Source organism: Populus nigra, chromosome 11, assembly GCF_951802175.1.
Source record: "Populus nigra chromosome 11, ddPopNigr1.1, whole genome shotgun sequence".
Classification (NCBI taxonomy): domain Eukaryota; kingdom Viridiplantae; phylum Streptophyta; class Magnoliopsida; order Malpighiales; family Salicaceae; genus Populus; species Populus nigra.
Window position 1 is genome coordinate 2,154,678 of NC_084862.1, and position 17,810 is coordinate 2,172,487.

General features: G+C 35.9%; 2 protein-coding genes and 1 long non-coding RNA gene across 18 annotated transcripts in view; 1 reads left to right on the forward strand and 2 right to left on the reverse strand.

Annotated features, from left to right (window-relative positions):
- Positions 1 to 17,810, forward strand: part of LOC133667900 (uncharacterized) — a 167,869-nt gene that overhangs the window by 94,313 nt on the left and 55,746 nt on the right. The window lies entirely within an intron of this gene.
- Positions 4,271 to 5,775, reverse strand: LOC133667912 (uncharacterized). Of its 2 annotated transcripts, none has more exons than XR_009833588.1 (2): positions 4,903 to 5,775; positions 4,271 to 4,594 (listed from the first exon to the last, which is right to left on the reverse strand). It is a non-coding gene; the product is annotated as an uncharacterized LOC133667912 (long non-coding RNA). The 2 variants fall into 2 exon arrangements; XR_009833589.1 differs by having other exon boundaries at positions 4,879 to 5,775.
- On the reverse strand, positions 11,953 to 17,042 carry LOC133667894 (disease resistance protein RPV1-like). 2 transcript variants are annotated; one of them, XM_062087596.1, is made up of 5 exons: positions 16,354 to 17,042; positions 14,320 to 15,415; positions 13,907 to 14,215; positions 12,992 to 13,822; positions 11,953 to 12,904 (listed from the first exon to the last, which is right to left on the reverse strand). In XM_062087596.1, exons 1-5 carry the CDS (start codon positions 16,914 to 16,916, stop codon positions 12,266 to 12,268), a joined length of 3,438 nt encoding a protein of 1,145 aa, XP_061943580.1. In that variant the 5' UTR covers positions 16,917 to 17,042; the 3' UTR covers positions 11,953 to 12,265. The 2 variants fall into 2 exon arrangements, with proteins under 2 accessions (XP_061943580.1, XP_061943579.1); XM_062087595.1 differs by having other exon boundaries at positions 11,953 to 13,822.

A 17,810-nucleotide genomic window follows, 5' to 3' on the forward strand; every position in this document is an offset into this window, starting at 1 on the left:
TCATATAGAACCAATGATACAAATTCATGTTTTCTATATTTTTTTTTCTTTTCCTTTTCGTTGCTTTTCTCACATTCTTCTTGCCAACCAAGCTAGAACTTGGTTTCAGAGTGGGAGAAGACCTTATAATTTACAATTTGTTGCCATCATTGGCCTCAGTCAGGTATGCTATTATTTGTTATAGTGCTTTGGTCAATGGTTCTTTCACACACACAGATGTTGATTTCTAAGCTGATAATCTATGAAAGTTAGGATTTGTTTCCGGTTCAAAGCGGCATAGAGGTGGCTGGTAAAATCAAAACGAGTGTCTTCTCCTCTGAAACTAAGGAAGACATCATATTTCATTCCTTGTGGCTGGGCGGTGGTTAAGGTGGAAGGAGTAGATGGCGAAGGAGATATATGACGGTTTCGTATGATGAATCTCCAGATATAAACAAACAAAAAGATAGAGAGATACAAGAAAAACATCGCCGTTGTTTTGTGAAGAAACAGTCGAAGAAACAAGAGTAAGACTCTGGTGGCAGGGTAAGTCTGTAGGGAGAGAACGGAAGTAACTCAAAGAAAAAAGATGCTGACTTCCTGGAAATTCCCGGTCTTGTTCATTGTTTATATGTGATATGGTAGGAAAGGGCATCAAGTCTTCGACCCTAGAGGACTTCTTTGCCTTCATATTATAGTGATGATTTGATTTGGGAAGAACTTGTTACTCTACCCCAATCAAATGTTTGTTAATTTTTTTTTTATTTGGAGACGCAGGGTCTTAGCCTGGTTTGTATAGGTTAAAATCTGGACTGTAAAACCCATCAAAAACTTTTTTTTATGAACCAAAAAATAAAACCCTGGCTTAGGCATATGTACAATTCTAATAATGGGGTTTCAAATCCAAGTATTTTCTCAGACATTACACAGAGGGTGTGAAAGATTGTACACACACGGTCTCTACGTACGTTGATCAGCCGATGATAGTTCTAATCTCTAAGTTGTCTTGTTTAACAGGGTGCACTTTGTTGACTTCCTGGAAATTCCCCATGTACACAAAGACTTCAGGTCTTGTTCTTTGTTTTATTTGTGATTTGGGAGGAAAGGACACAAGTCTTCGACCCTAGAGGACTTCTTTGCCTTCACATTATATTATTATAATGGTTGTGATGATCTGATGGGGAAGTTCCTTGTTACTCTACCCCAATAATAGACACGCAACAATTAAGTGTTTGTTATTTTTTATTATTATTATTATTTGTTTGATGACGCGGGGCCTTGGCAAAACCTGTTTAACCCAGCAAAAACTCTTTTTTTATGAACCAAAAGATAAAACATGAAATCCCACCCACCCTAATTTTCAGCTGGAAATGAAAACTAAAAACGCGTTCATCTTTTATCTCCAAACAGGCTGAGTCAAATCAAGCGAAAAATTTGTCCGATATTGTTTAAACGATCCCAATTGTATAACAACGTGAAAAACATTAAATCAATTAGGAGGGGCAAGAACAAAAGTGAAGGTTGAGAAGGGTAAGAAGAAGAAGAGGGAACGTGCTAAGGGGTCGTAGATGTTAAATTAATTGAGATCAAATAGAGAAAGGAGGCTAGAATTCTGAACAATCTGTATATTATGAATGCTTAGTCTTAACCTAAATACAAATAGAGTATATATAGGTCAAACTGAAAGTACTATTCTACCCTTAATAAATAAGACCACATAAATATTATTTAACATCTCCCCTCAAACTCACGATGCGGCAGCTACAAGCATCGAGAGTTTGCCAACCAGAAAATGAAAACGAGAGATGGAATGCGCCTTAGTAAAGAAATCTGCAATCTGCAAGGAAGAAGGAACAAAAGGCAAAGCAATGGTGCCATGTTTGAGATGATGACGAGTAAGATGACAATCGATCTCAATATGCTTAGTGCGCTCATGAAAAACCGAGTTATGAGCAATCTGAATAGAACTCTAGTTGTCACAATACATAGGAGTAGGATGAGAAAAGGAAATTCCCATATCAGCAAGTAACCAACGTAACCAAACAATCTCTTTGGTAGTAGATGCCATGGCACGATATTCTGCTTCGGTGGATGATTGAGAAACAATAGATTGTTTCTTGCTCTTCCAAGAAATAAGAGAATCACCTAAAAAGATACAGAACCCGGTAACAGACTTGCGATCTGTGGGATCACTACCATGATCAGCATCAGAGTATGCACGCAACTCCAAGGAAGAGGTGGATGAAAGTAAAAGACTCTGAAAAACTGTACCCCGAAGATATCGCAAAATACGAAGAACAGCTGCCCAGTGAACAGTAGTAGGAGAAGCAACAAACTGACTAACAACATGAACAACATATGCAATATCTGGACGAGTAATGGTGAGATATACCAAACTCCCAACAATAGTGCGGTATAAAGTAGGATCTGTCAAAGGTAAACCATCAGAAGAAGAGTACCTTGCGTTAACCTCAATAGGAGTATCTACAGTTTTGTTATCAGTAAGTCTAGCCCGCTCAAGAATATCTGCAACATATTTCGACTGAGAAAGAAGGTAACCTCTAGGTGAGTATGCTACCTCAATACCCAGAAAATATCGAAGATAACCCAAATCCTTCATTTCAAATCGTCTAGCCAACTCTGTCTTCAAAACTGAAATACCATCAATATCATCACCAGTAATAATCATGTCATCAACATATAAAGACAGAATGATACGACCTGCATCAGTGCACTTAATAAAAAGAGCAGAATCATGACTGCTAGAAACAAAGCCAAGAGACGAGATCACAATAGAGAATTTCTCAAACCAAGCACGAGGTGCTTGTTTGAGACCATATAATGCTTTCTTAAGCTTACAAACATATCCAGAGTCATGTGAAATACCAGGAGGGGGTGCCATATAAACTTCTTCTTGAAGATCTCCATTCAAGAATGCATTTTTAACATCAAGCTGAGAAATATGCCACTGACGAACCGAAGCTACGGCAATAAGAGTGCGGATAGTAGTCATTTTTGCAACCGGGGCAAATGTCTCCTCATAGTCCATACCATACTGTTGAGAGTATCCTTTTGCAACCAGCCTAGCTTTGTATCGCTCAATAGACCCATCAGAATTAGTCTTGATCTTATACACCCAACGACAACCAACAACACTCTTACCAGGAGGTAGAGGAACCAGATCCCAAGTATCTGTCTTATGCAAAGCAGAAAGTTCCTCATCCATAGCTTGCTGCCAAAGCGGATCAAGAATTGCCTCTTTATAGGAAGAGGGCTCAAAGAGACAATGAATAGAAGCTAAAAAGGAAGTAAATGATGAAGAATAACAAGAATAAGCAAAATCTGGTAGTTTTGTGGACTTACGAATGCGGATGGACTGACGTGGAGGTGGATCAACAATCTCAGATGAAGCTTGAGGGGCTGTAGATGAGAATGGAGCTTCAGATGTGCTAGAGAGTAAAGTACCAGTACCTGCAGAGTTATGAGTACAAATTGATCGAACATAGGGAGAGGTATCATTACCAGAATCCTCAGAAAAAGGATCTATATGAATAAGATCAGATTTTGTCAGGCTATGAGTAGTGGATGGAATAGAAAAGAAAGGTATATGCTCAAGGAAGACAACATGACGAGACACATAAAGTTTCTGAGTTATTGGATCAAAACAACGATACCCCTTTTTACCTTCACCATAACCTAGAAAGACACAAATAGCGGATCGAGAGGATAACTTACTGCGTTCTACATGAGGACGAAGAACGAAACAAGTACAACCAAAAACTCTAAATGAGGAATAATCAGGGACATGCCCATATAACTTTTCAAAAGGAGATAGACCCAAACTATGAGAAGATGGAATTGTATTAATCAAACTTACAGCAGTAAGAACAGCTTCTCCCCAAAACTCACTAGGAACAAAGGTAGACAACAAGAGAGAACGAGCAGTTTCAACAATGTGCCTATGTTTTCTTTCAGCTACACCATTTTGTTCAGGAGTATCTGTACATGAAGTTTGGTGGATGGTTCCATCTAAGGCAAGCATTTGACAAAATTTATTAGAGGTGTATTCCCCACCCAAATCACATCTAAAGCATTTGATCACAGCAGAATGTTGAGTTTTGATAAGAGCTCGAAAAGCTGCATATATCTCAAAGAATTCAGAACGATGTTTCATTAAATAAACCCAACAATAACGAGTATGATCATCAATAAAAGAGACATAATATCGAGACCCTCCTTTTGTGGAAACAGGAGAAGGTCCCCATACATCAGAATGAATCAAATCAAATGGTGAAGATGAAACAGAAATACTTCGATTAAAAGGTAAAGCAGAAAATTTTGCCAATTTACATCCACTACAATCAGAAATGTCACAAGTTTTCAAATTTCCTAAAGCTCCTGTGGATGCCAAAAATCTCAAACGAGAAGATGAAACATGACCTAGACGGGAATGCCATAAATAAAAACTAGAAGATGAAAGACTCAAACGAAAAGAAGACAAATCAGCAGTAGCAGCAGCAGCGGTAGCAGCAGCAACTGGCACTTTTAACTCATCCAAAATATATAGTCCATTCTCCCTACGGCCTGTCCCAATCAGCTTCTGAGACTGCAGATCCTGTACACAACAAAAAGAACCAGAAAACATGACTAAATAATCACCAGAATCACATATTTGACCAACAGACGCAAGATTCAATTTGAGTTTTGGAATAAGATAAACATTAGGGAGAGACAAGTGAGGTGTGACAACAGAACCAACACCTGCTAAGGGCATGGGAGTGCCATCAGCAGTCATAACAGGAATGGAGGACAAAGGGGACACTGAGGTAAAAGATGAGGAATCTGGAGACATATGATGGGAAGCACCAGAATCCAAGACCCATTCAGAATGTGACATACCTGAGGAATTATGAGGCAACTGACCTATGGAAGAAGCGGACATTGCTTGTGGCTGCAAGGAGAGAAACTTCTGAAATTGCTCAGCCAAAGTATTAGGATCGGTAATAGAGCCTGGGGAAGCTAATGCTGCAGTATTGTGGTGTGGTGGTTTATAACCCTGAGGTGGTCGATGAGCATTAGATTGTGACTGACTGCTAGACTTCCAAGCTTGATTCTGCTGTCTCAACTTAGGACACTGAGCCTTCCAATGACCTTTCTGCTTACAGAAACTGCACTCATCAAAGCCAACCCTTGTGTAAGGCTTGTTCTGATGATTAGAGAATGGCTTAGAAGGTACTGCTAGTACAGAAGGATTTGAAGCAGAAAGAATTCCCTTTTCAGAATAAGACTGAAGACGTATTTCTTCATCCAATAACTCACTGACAACAGAGTCAACAGAAGGCAGTGGAGTACGATGCAGAATTGAACCTCTAAGTCCTTCGAAGTCACTGCGAAGCGCTGTTAAAAACTGTACCAATCGTTGCTGCTCTCTACGCTCAATATAGGCACCACATGCCTTTAATTCTGCTGATTCTGTAAGAGCCAATTGATCTCAAAGATCTGTCATAGCAGAATAAAACTCTTGAATACTCATATTCTTCTGATGAAGAGCTCGTATGCCATTCTCTAATTGGTACTGTTTTGCAAAATTTGATTGCGTGAATAACTTTTGCAGATGATCCCAAACCTCTTTTGTTGTCTCATACTTCGCCAACTGCGTACCTATCGAATGCTCAACAGAATTGTTGATCCAAGTAATGATCTTTGCATTATTTGCTTCCCATGTATCTATCAAAACAACATCCCCCTCCTCAATATTCTTAGGTATTATATAAGTTCCACTAACATACCCCCACATCTTCTTACCCCCGGCAGGGGCGCGCTGCCCCCTGCAAACCCCCAGCCAACTCACCGCAGAGTTGGATCCGCGAACTTGTGCTTGGGATTAAGCCTCGTTTCATAAAACCAGCTCTGATACCATGTTAAATTAATTGAGATCAAATAGAGAAAGGAGGCTAGAATTCTGAACAATCTGTATATTATGAATGCTTAGTCTTAACCTAAATACAAATAAAGTATATATAGGTCAAACTGAAAGTACTATTCTACCCTTAATAAATAAGACCACATAAATATTATTTAACAGTAGAAACCAACAACTTGAAGGTGTTTGCCATCTCTTGGAGTATGGCTATCAGCACCTACAATTCTGTAAAATGCCCTGTTTTTGCATCCCAGTCTTGCTAAACGAATCTTCACCGCCATTTTATGGAGCCATTCTTCTTCAAGTGAGAGATGGGATAGTGAATTGCAGAGGGAGATAGCAACACTGTTTGTGGATATGGGCTTTTGAACTTCTTTCTTGCCAAAACTATGCCGTTTTTATATATCAGCTGCCACAATGGGCCTCATAAATTCCTCTTTTTAAAAACAAAATTGTCCCTTTTTCAATTGTCCCTTTTTTCTTTTATTTTTTTCTTTTAATTTCTTCCTTTCATATTATATTTGTATAATTTAAAACCTAATAATTCCTTTCGATTTGTAAGACACATTGTGTTTGTGATGTTAAAATAAGTCCCTGCTTTGGAATGAATGCTCGATTAGCTAAATTAAATTTTAAGTTTTAGAAAATAGATCCTAGCTTTGAATTGAATGCTCGATTTTCTAAATTAAATTTTAAGTTTTAGAAAATATTTCCTAGTTTTGGATTGAATGCTAGATTTTTAAGTTAAATAATAAATAATTTTAGAAAAAAAAAGTATTTTAGTAGAATACATTACTTTGAATCATGAGTTTGATTGATTAACTTAAATTATTTAATAATTGAATTTCATAATATTTTTTTCAGATTATTTTTTATAAAGTTATCATGATTTTAAACAAATATTACAATATCTAGTTGATGATTGATTTTGTGAGTTTTTATTTTTATTATTATTATATAATTAAGTAAAAAAATCTTAAATTTTTTTTAAAATCCAATAGAATTCATGATTTAAGTTACAGGTTTGACGAATTAATCCATGAAACCAGGTCTTAATAAAAAATAATAATATCATCTTGAAGCTTTTTAAAATCAAATCAAGTTTTTATTAGTCATCCAAATTACTTTTGGATATGCTAAATCAACTAGGTTATATCAAGATAATTTTTGTAAGGTTTAATTTAAGAACTAGGCTAGATAAGAAGTGAAGTCATAAAGTTTAAGGTTACTTGTTGTGCCTAGTTTAATAATCAATTAGTTCTCCGCAGTCTTATCATTCTATTTTTACATTCAATATTTTTTTTATCTAAACCATAGCAGAACACGACACAAACCAGTTATCTATTGTAAATTAAACCAATAGTTATTATTAATTTTAATTTGATTAAGAGTCTACGCGTTCTCTTAAATTTTTATTTTTTTATGTTTTTGATTGTTTTCATATACTGATATAAAAAATAATTTTAAAAAAATAAAAAATTATTTTGATGTATTTGTTAATAAAAAATATGTTAAACCGCAATCGCTATCACAATCTCAAACACACCCTAAATTTCATCATTAATTGTGTAAAACAACTATATTACGAAGCAAAATGAAAAGTTATTTAGTGTCACTATACATTAAGCATCGAAAAGTCGGTTTTTCAACATTCAAATAAGCCAATTGAATTAATCTACCTGCTTTGAATGTAATATGGATACGATTGAGATTTATTCATTGGCTATAAGTAATAAGCTGATGCAGTTAAAGGGGAATAATTCCCCAATCCATCCTTGGATGGAAACCTCCACAACACACGTCGTCGCGATAGGCAGATATCAAGATTTTACCATAAAGCGTCGGCTGGTTCTGCTTTCACGTTGAGATTACAGAAGAGGGTTTTTTCATTTTAGTATTCCAAAGGAAGGAGATTGTCCTGAACGATGCAGAATATACTTCCAACCATCTAGCTTCAAGAAGCCAGCTTGAAGCTATTCATTCCTTGTGCTGTCACTCATCATTCTTGCAAATCACAAATGTTTCATGCCAAGTAGAGCCTGCTTATCAATTTTGTGCTCCAAGCACATGTCCTGGGAAACGTTACAACTCTTTCATATTCAGGTAGCGAGAAAAATGCAAAACTTTGAGGTTGAGTTTTTGTACAAGAAATATATAGATGGGTGAATGTACATCTGTAGTATTTCTTTCTTTCTTTTTTCAGACTCGGCAGAAACTAATGAACACTTCCTGTTGTTGTTGTTTTCTTCGGTGTCCATCGAATTGTTTCAAAGAATATCATGTTCAGGGGATGAAGAAGAACCTCATCCTCATTCCTTCTCCGCAATTACCACGAATACATCTTTCAGTGACCACCTACGTCAATCACTTTTGGCAGGCGGATTGATAACAGCCTTTTCAGCATTATAGCTGCACGGTAACCAATGACTATCTCTCTTCTCTGTCGGGCGCGTAATAGCACTTCATAGAAACTCAATTCCTCGCCTTCACTGAGGTAATGATCTGCTTGCCTTATTTGTAGCTCATTTCCCTGATGAAGGCAAAATGTTTGTGAATGATGAGTTTAACTGATTAAAGGATCTTAAATTCCAACATCATCAATAGGAACAATTTCACTAACACAACAAAGGAATCACTCTGATCAATGCTAGAGGGTTGTTCTAAGCAGTAAAGAGAGAACATGCTAGCAAACCCTTTGCTGTTGTGGTCCAACATATTAACTAGCTTAATTTATCACAACAATAATAACAAAATGATTATTTGGATGCAGGGCTCACGCTATGCCACTTTCTCAATATAAGAAGCAGGGCATCAAAGTCATTATAATATATGATTTAAAGGAGTGACCAACTAGATGCACTAGGGAACGAAGCTAATGATCACCTGATGTGTTTAAGATTTCGTCCTTTAGTTTAGCTAGCAAAGTTTCATGGGCTCTATAGTATACATGATGCAGATGGCTTTTTGTGTGTGAGAGAGAGGATTATGTGATTGTTAAAAGTGCTTTCAATATCTTCCCTCAAGCAAGAGGTGGGCAAAAAACTAGAGCAATCCTGTAAAGAACATCGCATGATAGTGCTTGTCAAACTACCTCCTACTGATCAGAACTTTCCAAATTTCTGCTGAATTGAGGAAAGCTATGGCACCTCATTTGTTTATCTTTTAACCTTTCACGTATGTTCATTCGAATTAAACATATAGATAAGGTACGTAGGCAAGCTATGAGAAAAGAAAACATTGCATGCACTTGTTGGAATTTTCTATTGCAATTTTGTAAGCCTACTTCAAAGAAATGTAGGGAGAAACAAGAAAAACATTGCTATTGTTTTCTATTGTTTTTATTCTAAATTAATAATTTTTAGTATTTTCATATCATTTTAATATGTTGATGTTAAAAATAAATTTTTTAAAATAAAAAAATATTTTTTTAATATATTTTTTTATTAAAAAACAATACACTTCATAATTGAATCCCAAAAAAAAAAATGAAAAGGTAATTCAGTACTGAGCCGAGGGTGAGACTCTAAGTTAGAAGGATCACACACTCTTCCTTACCTTCACATTATAATCATTGATTTGATTATGATTTGTGTTTGTTATTTGTTTGGTAACCGGGACATTAGCTAGGTAATTGGTGCAGTGAGTTTATTTGAAATTATCATATTCGTAATGGTTCAAAGTGTTTTTTATTTAGAAATATATTAAAATAAAATTTTTTATTTTTTTAAATTATTTTTTATATCAATACATCAAAATAATATAAAAACATAAAAAAATTATTTTAAATAAAAAAATTAAAATTTTTAAAAATATGATTTTCACCACGTTTCGTAACACACTCAAAATCCACTTTACCGGGCTAGTAAACGTGCCAACTGAAACACCCTAATTTTCAACTGGAAATGAAAACTATTAAATCAATTAGGAGGGGCAAGAACAAAAGGGAAGGTTGAGGTACTATAGGCGTTTCCTTCGATTGTTAAAAGTTGAAAAATATTTTAAAATAACTTTTTAAACTTCAATGTTTATAATATATATAATCCATTCATATAAATTGTTTTTTAAATTTTTTATATAAAATATTAGAATTCCAGATAAATTTTTTAACTTTTTTTTAGATTAACTTAACCAATATAATCCAAAACACTGCCTTTTGACCAAATCAACCTGAGATTTGGTTTTGAAATCCAAATGTTTTCTCGTACAGAGGGTGCTCATTGTTGACTTCCTGGAAATTCCCCATGTACAAGAAGGCTCCATGTCTTGTTCTTTGTTTGGACATCTAAATTTCACAAGTCTGAAGATGCTAGCAAGCAAGAAGATGGTCAAAGGTTTGCCCCACATTGATCATCCAGATGAAGTCTGTGAGAGCTGTGTCCTCAGCAAACATCACAGATCCAGTTTTGCCAAAGAAGTCAACTAGAGAGCAAAGAGGCCACTGGAGTTAGTGCACACAGATGTGTGTGGCCCAATAACGCCTATGTCGACTAGACAAAATAGGTACTTCCTCACTTTTATTGATGATTTTAGTAGAAAGACGTGGATATACTTTCTGAAGAGGAAGTCAGAAGTATTCAATTATTTTAAAGATTTTAAAGCAATTGTGGAGAAGCAAAGTGGCTACATGATCAGAACCGTGAGATCTGATCAAGGTGGAGAATATACAGCAAATGACTTTGAAGCCTATTGTACACAACAAGGCATCAGACATCAGACAACACCTGCGTATACACCACAGCTGAATGGTGTAGCTGAAAGGAAGAATCGCACGATTCTTGACATGGCAAGAAGTCTGCTCAAAGCAAAGAAGTTGCCCAAGCAATACTGGGCTGAAGCTGTATCATGTGCAGTGTATCTACTGAATCGCTGCCCAACCAGAAGTTTGCAAGGAGTCATTCCAGAAGAAGCATGGAGTGGTCACAAACCAAGTGTTACTCATCTACGAGTCTTTGGTTGTGTGGCATATGCAAAGATCCCAGATGCAAGAAGGAGAAAGCTTGATGATAAAAGCGAGAAATGCATCTTTGTCGGATATGGTGAAAGAAGGATGGGATACAAGCTGTATAATCCCATCACGAAGAAGGTGATTATGAGTAGAGATGTTATCTTTGAAGAAGATAAATCTTGGGAATGGAATGATGATAAAGAAGCAGTCAAATGGATCAACATTGATTTGATCCTTGAAGGTGAAGAAGTACCAATAGTACTTGTCGAAGAACCGATTGTGCCAGCAGCTGAACCACAAAGTCCGGTACACAGATTCCCTGTATTCAACAGGAGGAACACACCAGGAGCATCATCATCAACACCACCATCAACATCCTCATCAGAAGAACCAAGAAGGATGAGAAATCTTGAAGAGTTGTACGATGCCACTCAAGTAATGGAAGATACAAATTTGTTTTGTTTCTTTGCAGATAGTGACCCATTAAGCTTCAATGAAGCTGTCACAAAAGAGAAATGGATTAAAGCAATGGATGAAGAAATACATGCCATTGAGAAGAATGATACCTGGAAGCCGACTCATCCACCAGAAAACAAGAAAGCAATAGGTGTCAAAATGGTCTACAAGACGAAAGCCAAATTAGTGGATAAAGGCTACAAGCAGAGAGAAGGCATTGAAAGGAGAAGTGTTCATGCTTGGCATGACATCCCTTGATTGAGTTTAAAGGGGAGATTTGTTGAATATTAAACTCAATCTAGATGGTCAAGGAAGGCAACCACCAGCTGCCACTGACCAGCCGCCACCGACCAGCCGCCAGTCGCCTTCACACCACCGTCCATAGCCGCCTTCACACTTGAAGGTTGAATTATCTTGTTTTGAATTCGTGTATAAATAGCTAGCTAAGCTTATGTTATTTTGTGTGGGAGATTAGAGAGAAACACTAGAGAGAAAAGAGAGGGCGTGTATTGTAAGCTTTTGTGTTAATTAATTGTAAGCTTGTGTTTTTGTAATAAAACTTTGTGTTTTATCCCTTCTGAGTGTTTCAAAGCCACCACCAGTGGTTCCTCCCACCAACAGAGAAGGACCTTTGAACTCTGCACACCAGTTTGCTGATAATACAGATAGTTTAATATGACTTGTGGAACCTGAAATAACATCAACTATTTGATATTACACCAGAGAATCCCGCTTTGGGATCTGATTCCTTGGAAATGGGTAACGATTAATTATCTAGTGCATAAGGCTGGTTTTGATGATTTTTTGGGCGAGGTTAGGGACTCTATCAACACTTCAGTAAATAAGGGAGGAAATGTTGTGCAAAGCTCACTAGACACAATTACTTCTTCAATAACATCGATTAAGGAAGGTGCTTCAGAAGCAGTAGATGGTGCCTTGAGTAAAGTATTCTCAACTTTTGATCAAATAGGAGAATTAGTTGGTGATAGATTGACTAGCTTTTCATCTGGTTTGAGTGAAGCCACACAAAAAGCTACTGGCACTTCTGTTGATGTGCTCAGAGTGGGTAGATTTTCATCAAAGTGCAGATACACCCCACAGCTTTTCAACTTGAAAGGCCTTTGGATCTCATTACCTACCTTCCTCGCCATGTTGACCACTTCATGGTGGTAGAATTTAAATGTAACTTCATTGCCGGAATATTTACGTAAACGATTTACCAATTCGAGCTGGTAACGTAGAGCCATGTAATGTAGAACCATGTGATCCGAGTCACATGTCTTCATTTGAGATGGTAGATGACATCTTTCCCCGGAAGCTAAGACGACTTCATCATCACCATCATGCTCACCGTTTTTACTCTTAACATGGTAATCAAGATATAAATTAACATCAATATCATCATCGACTTTATAAGGCATGTCATGGGAGGGAAGAGGGAGTAGAAAGACAAGGCAGAAAGCAATTCCCTTGAGCTGATGACAATTGGACGGCAACTGCATGGTGAGTGAAGATCCAATTCCTTTGTCACCGAACCATTCTGGAATTTCACTCCCCGGTAGTACCATTTGAATACCGCCATCTGGGATCTCCTCTCCGGACTGTAACACAAAAGTCACATTTCGAAAATGTGATGAAGCAAGCAAGAAAGAGAGAAGAAAGAAAGACAAGGGGGTTAAGAGAGATACCTGAATTTTCAAATGCATTGCTGCTACCAGTGGTTTCTGATCCAATTTGAAGCAATTTGTAAAATCCAATCCTAACTCTAATCTACCGATATTGATGCTTGATGTCACGGTTTCTAGTGATGCACAGTCATGTGTTGTTAGATAACGAAGCGAAGGGGGAAGCTCAGGTAACGCTTTAATCGGCGTTCCATCTAAATTTAGAAACGTCAAAGATATCATATGCTTAATTAATGATGAGGGTATCTCTTTAATGCCTGTTTTACTCAACTTAAGGCTATGCAAAGATTCCATAGGCACTGTGATTTTTGGGAGGCTCTCAAGTTTTGAGCAACCACTCATATCCAACACTTCAAGTCTTGTGAGAAACTGGATTGACGAGGGCACCTCTTTAATAGCAGTTCCCCTTAGATCTAATATTTCTATATCCCCTGAAATCTCTGGAAACTTGGTGATCTCTGGGCAACCACTTAGACAAAGACGTTCCAACTTGCCAGTAACTGATTGTGGAACTTCTTTGATTGAAGTTTGTTCCAACCATAACCATTCCATATTTTGTGAAATCGTTGGACACGTGGTCACATCTAGGCACCGACTTATAAGAAGGAATCTGAGAACCTTTGAATCAAGCATTGGAAAACTTCTAAGATTATAGCAACGAAAGAGATAAATTTTTTCCAGCTTGTCAAGATATTGAAGAGATGACGGAACCTCGGTTAAACTTGGACAGTCCGTAAGATCTAAGGACACTAAATTTTTGGCCATTGATAGATCTGGCAATTCCGTCAAATGTGGAGAGTCAGATAGGTCAATTCTTCTTAAATTCCCAACATCCTGTCAACAGAAAAAGGCATGATTAGAAAGTTAGCACCTCCAGCTTCATATTTCTGATCATAATCTGTAGCTATTAAATCATACCTTTACTCCTGTCCAAAGTTTTACAAGCTTGCTTTTGCTTAGGTGAAGCTCGACAAGGTGTTCAGCACGAAAAGATGGCGGCAAGGATTTCGAAGGGAATCTAGACCATAAAAAATATCTCAGCTCATTAGGAAGATATTCAAGGCCAGTAGGAGGAAGGTGCAATATTTTATCTTCTTTGGAGTAACGACTGAAATAGATATTGAGAAATCGAAGACCATCCATCATTGCGAATGCATCAGATTTCAAGTGTATCTGTCTCGATAACATGGACATGTCCAAAGATATGCCTTTAATTTTTTGAGTTCCCTGTTAAACAAGAATAAAGAATAAACAAACAATAATACAATCTACTCAAACACATCAACTTTTGAGCAAATACATGAACGACAGTTAATGGCTGTAGCTTTAACCTTATTTTCCTCCAATACTTGAACGACATCAGGAGGATGACTTAACCTGCTACGTTCGCCAGGAAAATCAGATTCTGCACGAACAATGTTAAATGCCATTTCTTGTAGTAAATCATGCATTTCTAGCTTGTCACGATGAAAGTAATCCTTTGCAGTACTTATGAGACACTTATCAATAAGCGTGCTTATATCAAAATTCACAGATCGACCATATAAGCAATCTAATATTCCTGTTGCTTCGCCTTGCATCCGTCCTTTGAAGAAATGTGCTATGTCAAGAAATATGGGTTTTTGTTCTAAATCCAACCCATCGTAACTAATTCTCAATGCCCTTTCGATTTGAGGGTCCAGAGCTAGTTTCTTCAATGCACTGCGCCATTCTTCGATGCTTTTATCATAGAGAGAGGAACCCAAAACTTTAAGAGCCAACGGATTGCCTTGTACATGCCTTACATTCTTTATTATCAAGTGTCTTTGATCAATTGTGGGGATGCAATTCTTCAAGGCTTTTGAGCTAAAGAGTTGAATAGAGTCTGCATAGTTCAACCCCTCAACCTCGTATGTCTCATCAACTACATTCTTAAGCAGTTGCTTGTTCCTACTTGTTATGAGAACTTTACTGCCCGAACCAAATGAACTGTTTCGTCCATCAAGCAAATCTCTCCATTCATCCAAACGCATTGAATCATCCACGTCATCCAGAACAATGAAAACCTTAATTCGACGAAGTCTATCCCTCACAAAAGAATCTAGAAAACTCAAGGAGCCCATAGTGTTCAGAGTTTCTTGGCCAAGCAGCCGTTTAAGAAATCTTCTTGGCAAATCAGATTGTTGCCTACAGTTTGCAAAAAAGATTCTTTCAAATCGAGAATGAACCTTGTTGCATACAGCTTCAGCAATCGTTGTCTTACCGATACCACCCATTCCCCATATCCCTACAATGAGAACATCTGGAGATTCCATATTTAACAAAGACTCAACTTTGCTAACACGAACATCAATTCCAAATAGACCCGTCGTAGTGTGACTTGAAGACATGGCATGCAATTTTTTCAAAACATCTCCAACGATATTCTTAATAAATTCGGACTCCAGCCTGGCAAATAAGAAGAACACATAGAAACATACTCACTCCTTAGTAGCAGGCACGCATGAGTAATTGAGCATCATTATTGGCAATGGATAGTGCTAATGGAACACATGAATCGATGATAACATTGAGTTCAGTGATATGTAAAAATACATGACATTCTATATTAATCAAGCGTACGTTGAAAACTGGAAACTACATGTAATCAATTAAATGCAAATGCATATGATATTGTTTTCTCATATCATCCTTTTCACCTCAAATAAATAGAATATTATTTAACGACAAAAGAAAACATTGTCTGTCCTTGTAAAATTTACCGTAAGGATCAAAAAATATTTTTCAAAAATATATTATTTTTTATATAAATACATCAAAATAATCTTAAAAAACTAAAAAAATATTTAAATTAAAAAGAATAATTAAAAAAAACATTTTGAAACATAAAACAAACAACCACTTAATATATATCAATACAAGCCTTAATATTTATACCAGCGTTTCGCTACAAATAATATATTTTTTTTAAATCATTTTTAATATAAACATATTAAAATAATTTAAAAACACTAAAAATTAATTTAAAATAAAAAAATAAAGTTTTTACAAAATATTTTAAAACACAAAAACAAACAACCACTTAATATCTATACAAACATTTCGCTATAAATAATATTTTTTTATTGTTTAAATATTTTTTTAATATAAATACATCAAAATAATCTAAAAATATAAAAAAAAAATTAATTTTAAAAAAAACATTTTAATACACAAAACAACCAACCACATAATATCTATATAAGTGTTTCGCTATAACGTTTTCAAAATCAAATAAAATAAATATGGATTCACAGAGCTCATCATTCTCAATAATTTTAAATTAAATTTCAAATCCTCAACAAATGAACGAATATTTTCTCATGGGATATATTTCAAGAGCTTACTCAGAATTCCCTAAGCTCCATCCAGATAGATTGGCTGCAGCCGTCAAAGCGTCTCTGAAGCTCTGCTCTTTGTCCATCGTCAAAGCTTTCTTCTTTATCAATCTAGCCAATGCATCTCCAAAGCTTCGTGTTTGATTTCTTACATGGGATGGATCCACCTTGTAGAATACTGGAATAACTATCTGTCCATTATTTCTTCTACGCTCAATAATCTTTGCAAGCTCCTCCAAGCACCATTTGGAAGATGCATAGTTTTCAGAAAAAACAATCACAGAAAGCTTGGCCTCTTCAATTGTTCTCAGAAGTGATGCCGAAATCTCATCTCCTCTCCGAAGCTGATAATCTATGAAAGCTCGGATTTGTTTCCGGTCCAAAGCAGCATAGAGGTGGCTGGTAAAACCACCACGGGTGTCTTCTCCCCTGAAACTAAGGAAGACATCATGTTTAATTACTTGTGGCTGGGCGGTGGTTAAGGTGGAAGGAGTAGATGGCGATGGAGAAACATGGGGGTTTCGTATGATGAATCTCCAGATATAAGCAAACACTTCGAAGAAACAAGACATCAAATCCAATAATGGAAATTTTCTTAGGCTTTACGTGTTTAAGACCCTGGCTTAGGCATATTTATAGTTACAATAATGGGGGCATCAAATCCAAGAATTTTCTTAGAACATTACAAAGATTGCACATTGTTGATTCCATTGTTAAAAATCAAAAGCATATATATATATATATATATATTCTTGTTTATCATCTCACAGCTGTGGCCTGTGATAGATAACTTTTTTAATATTTCAAATGTATTAGGTATTCACTTGGCGGAGTAGCAGATCTTCTCTTTAACTTTTTTATTATATATTTTTTAAAAACACTAAACACTTCTGTCCCACGTCATTCTTTAGTCTATTAATTTTTACTTCAAATTCTTTTATAATTTTCCTGGAAATTACGAATTTCTTGTCAAAATGTGTCAGAACACTTTTTAGAAATATACTGTTTTTTTTTAATTTAATATTTTTATATTTTTAAATTGTTTTGATATACTAAAATTAAAAATAATTTTTTAAAAGATAAAAATAATATTTTAATACATTATAATTTCCCGTAGCAGCCCAGTGGAGCTGCCATGCACATGGAAGGAAAGGCGATTTTATCTTTGCCTATAAACAATGTTAATTTTTATAAATTTTGATTTTTTTAATTTTTTATTTAAGATTAATTTGTTTTAGTTTTTTTCGGTTTGTTTTAATATGTTGGTGTTAAAAATAATTCTTTAAAAATAAAAAATGCATTATCTTAATATATATTTAAATGAAAAACATTTTAAAAAACAATTCTACCATATCCGTAAACACCTTTTATATCTTCAGTCCAAGTATTTGCCTTGCGGAGGACTCTTTCGCCTTCATATTACATTATAATGGTTATGATGATTTAATTGAAAAGAACTTGTTAGA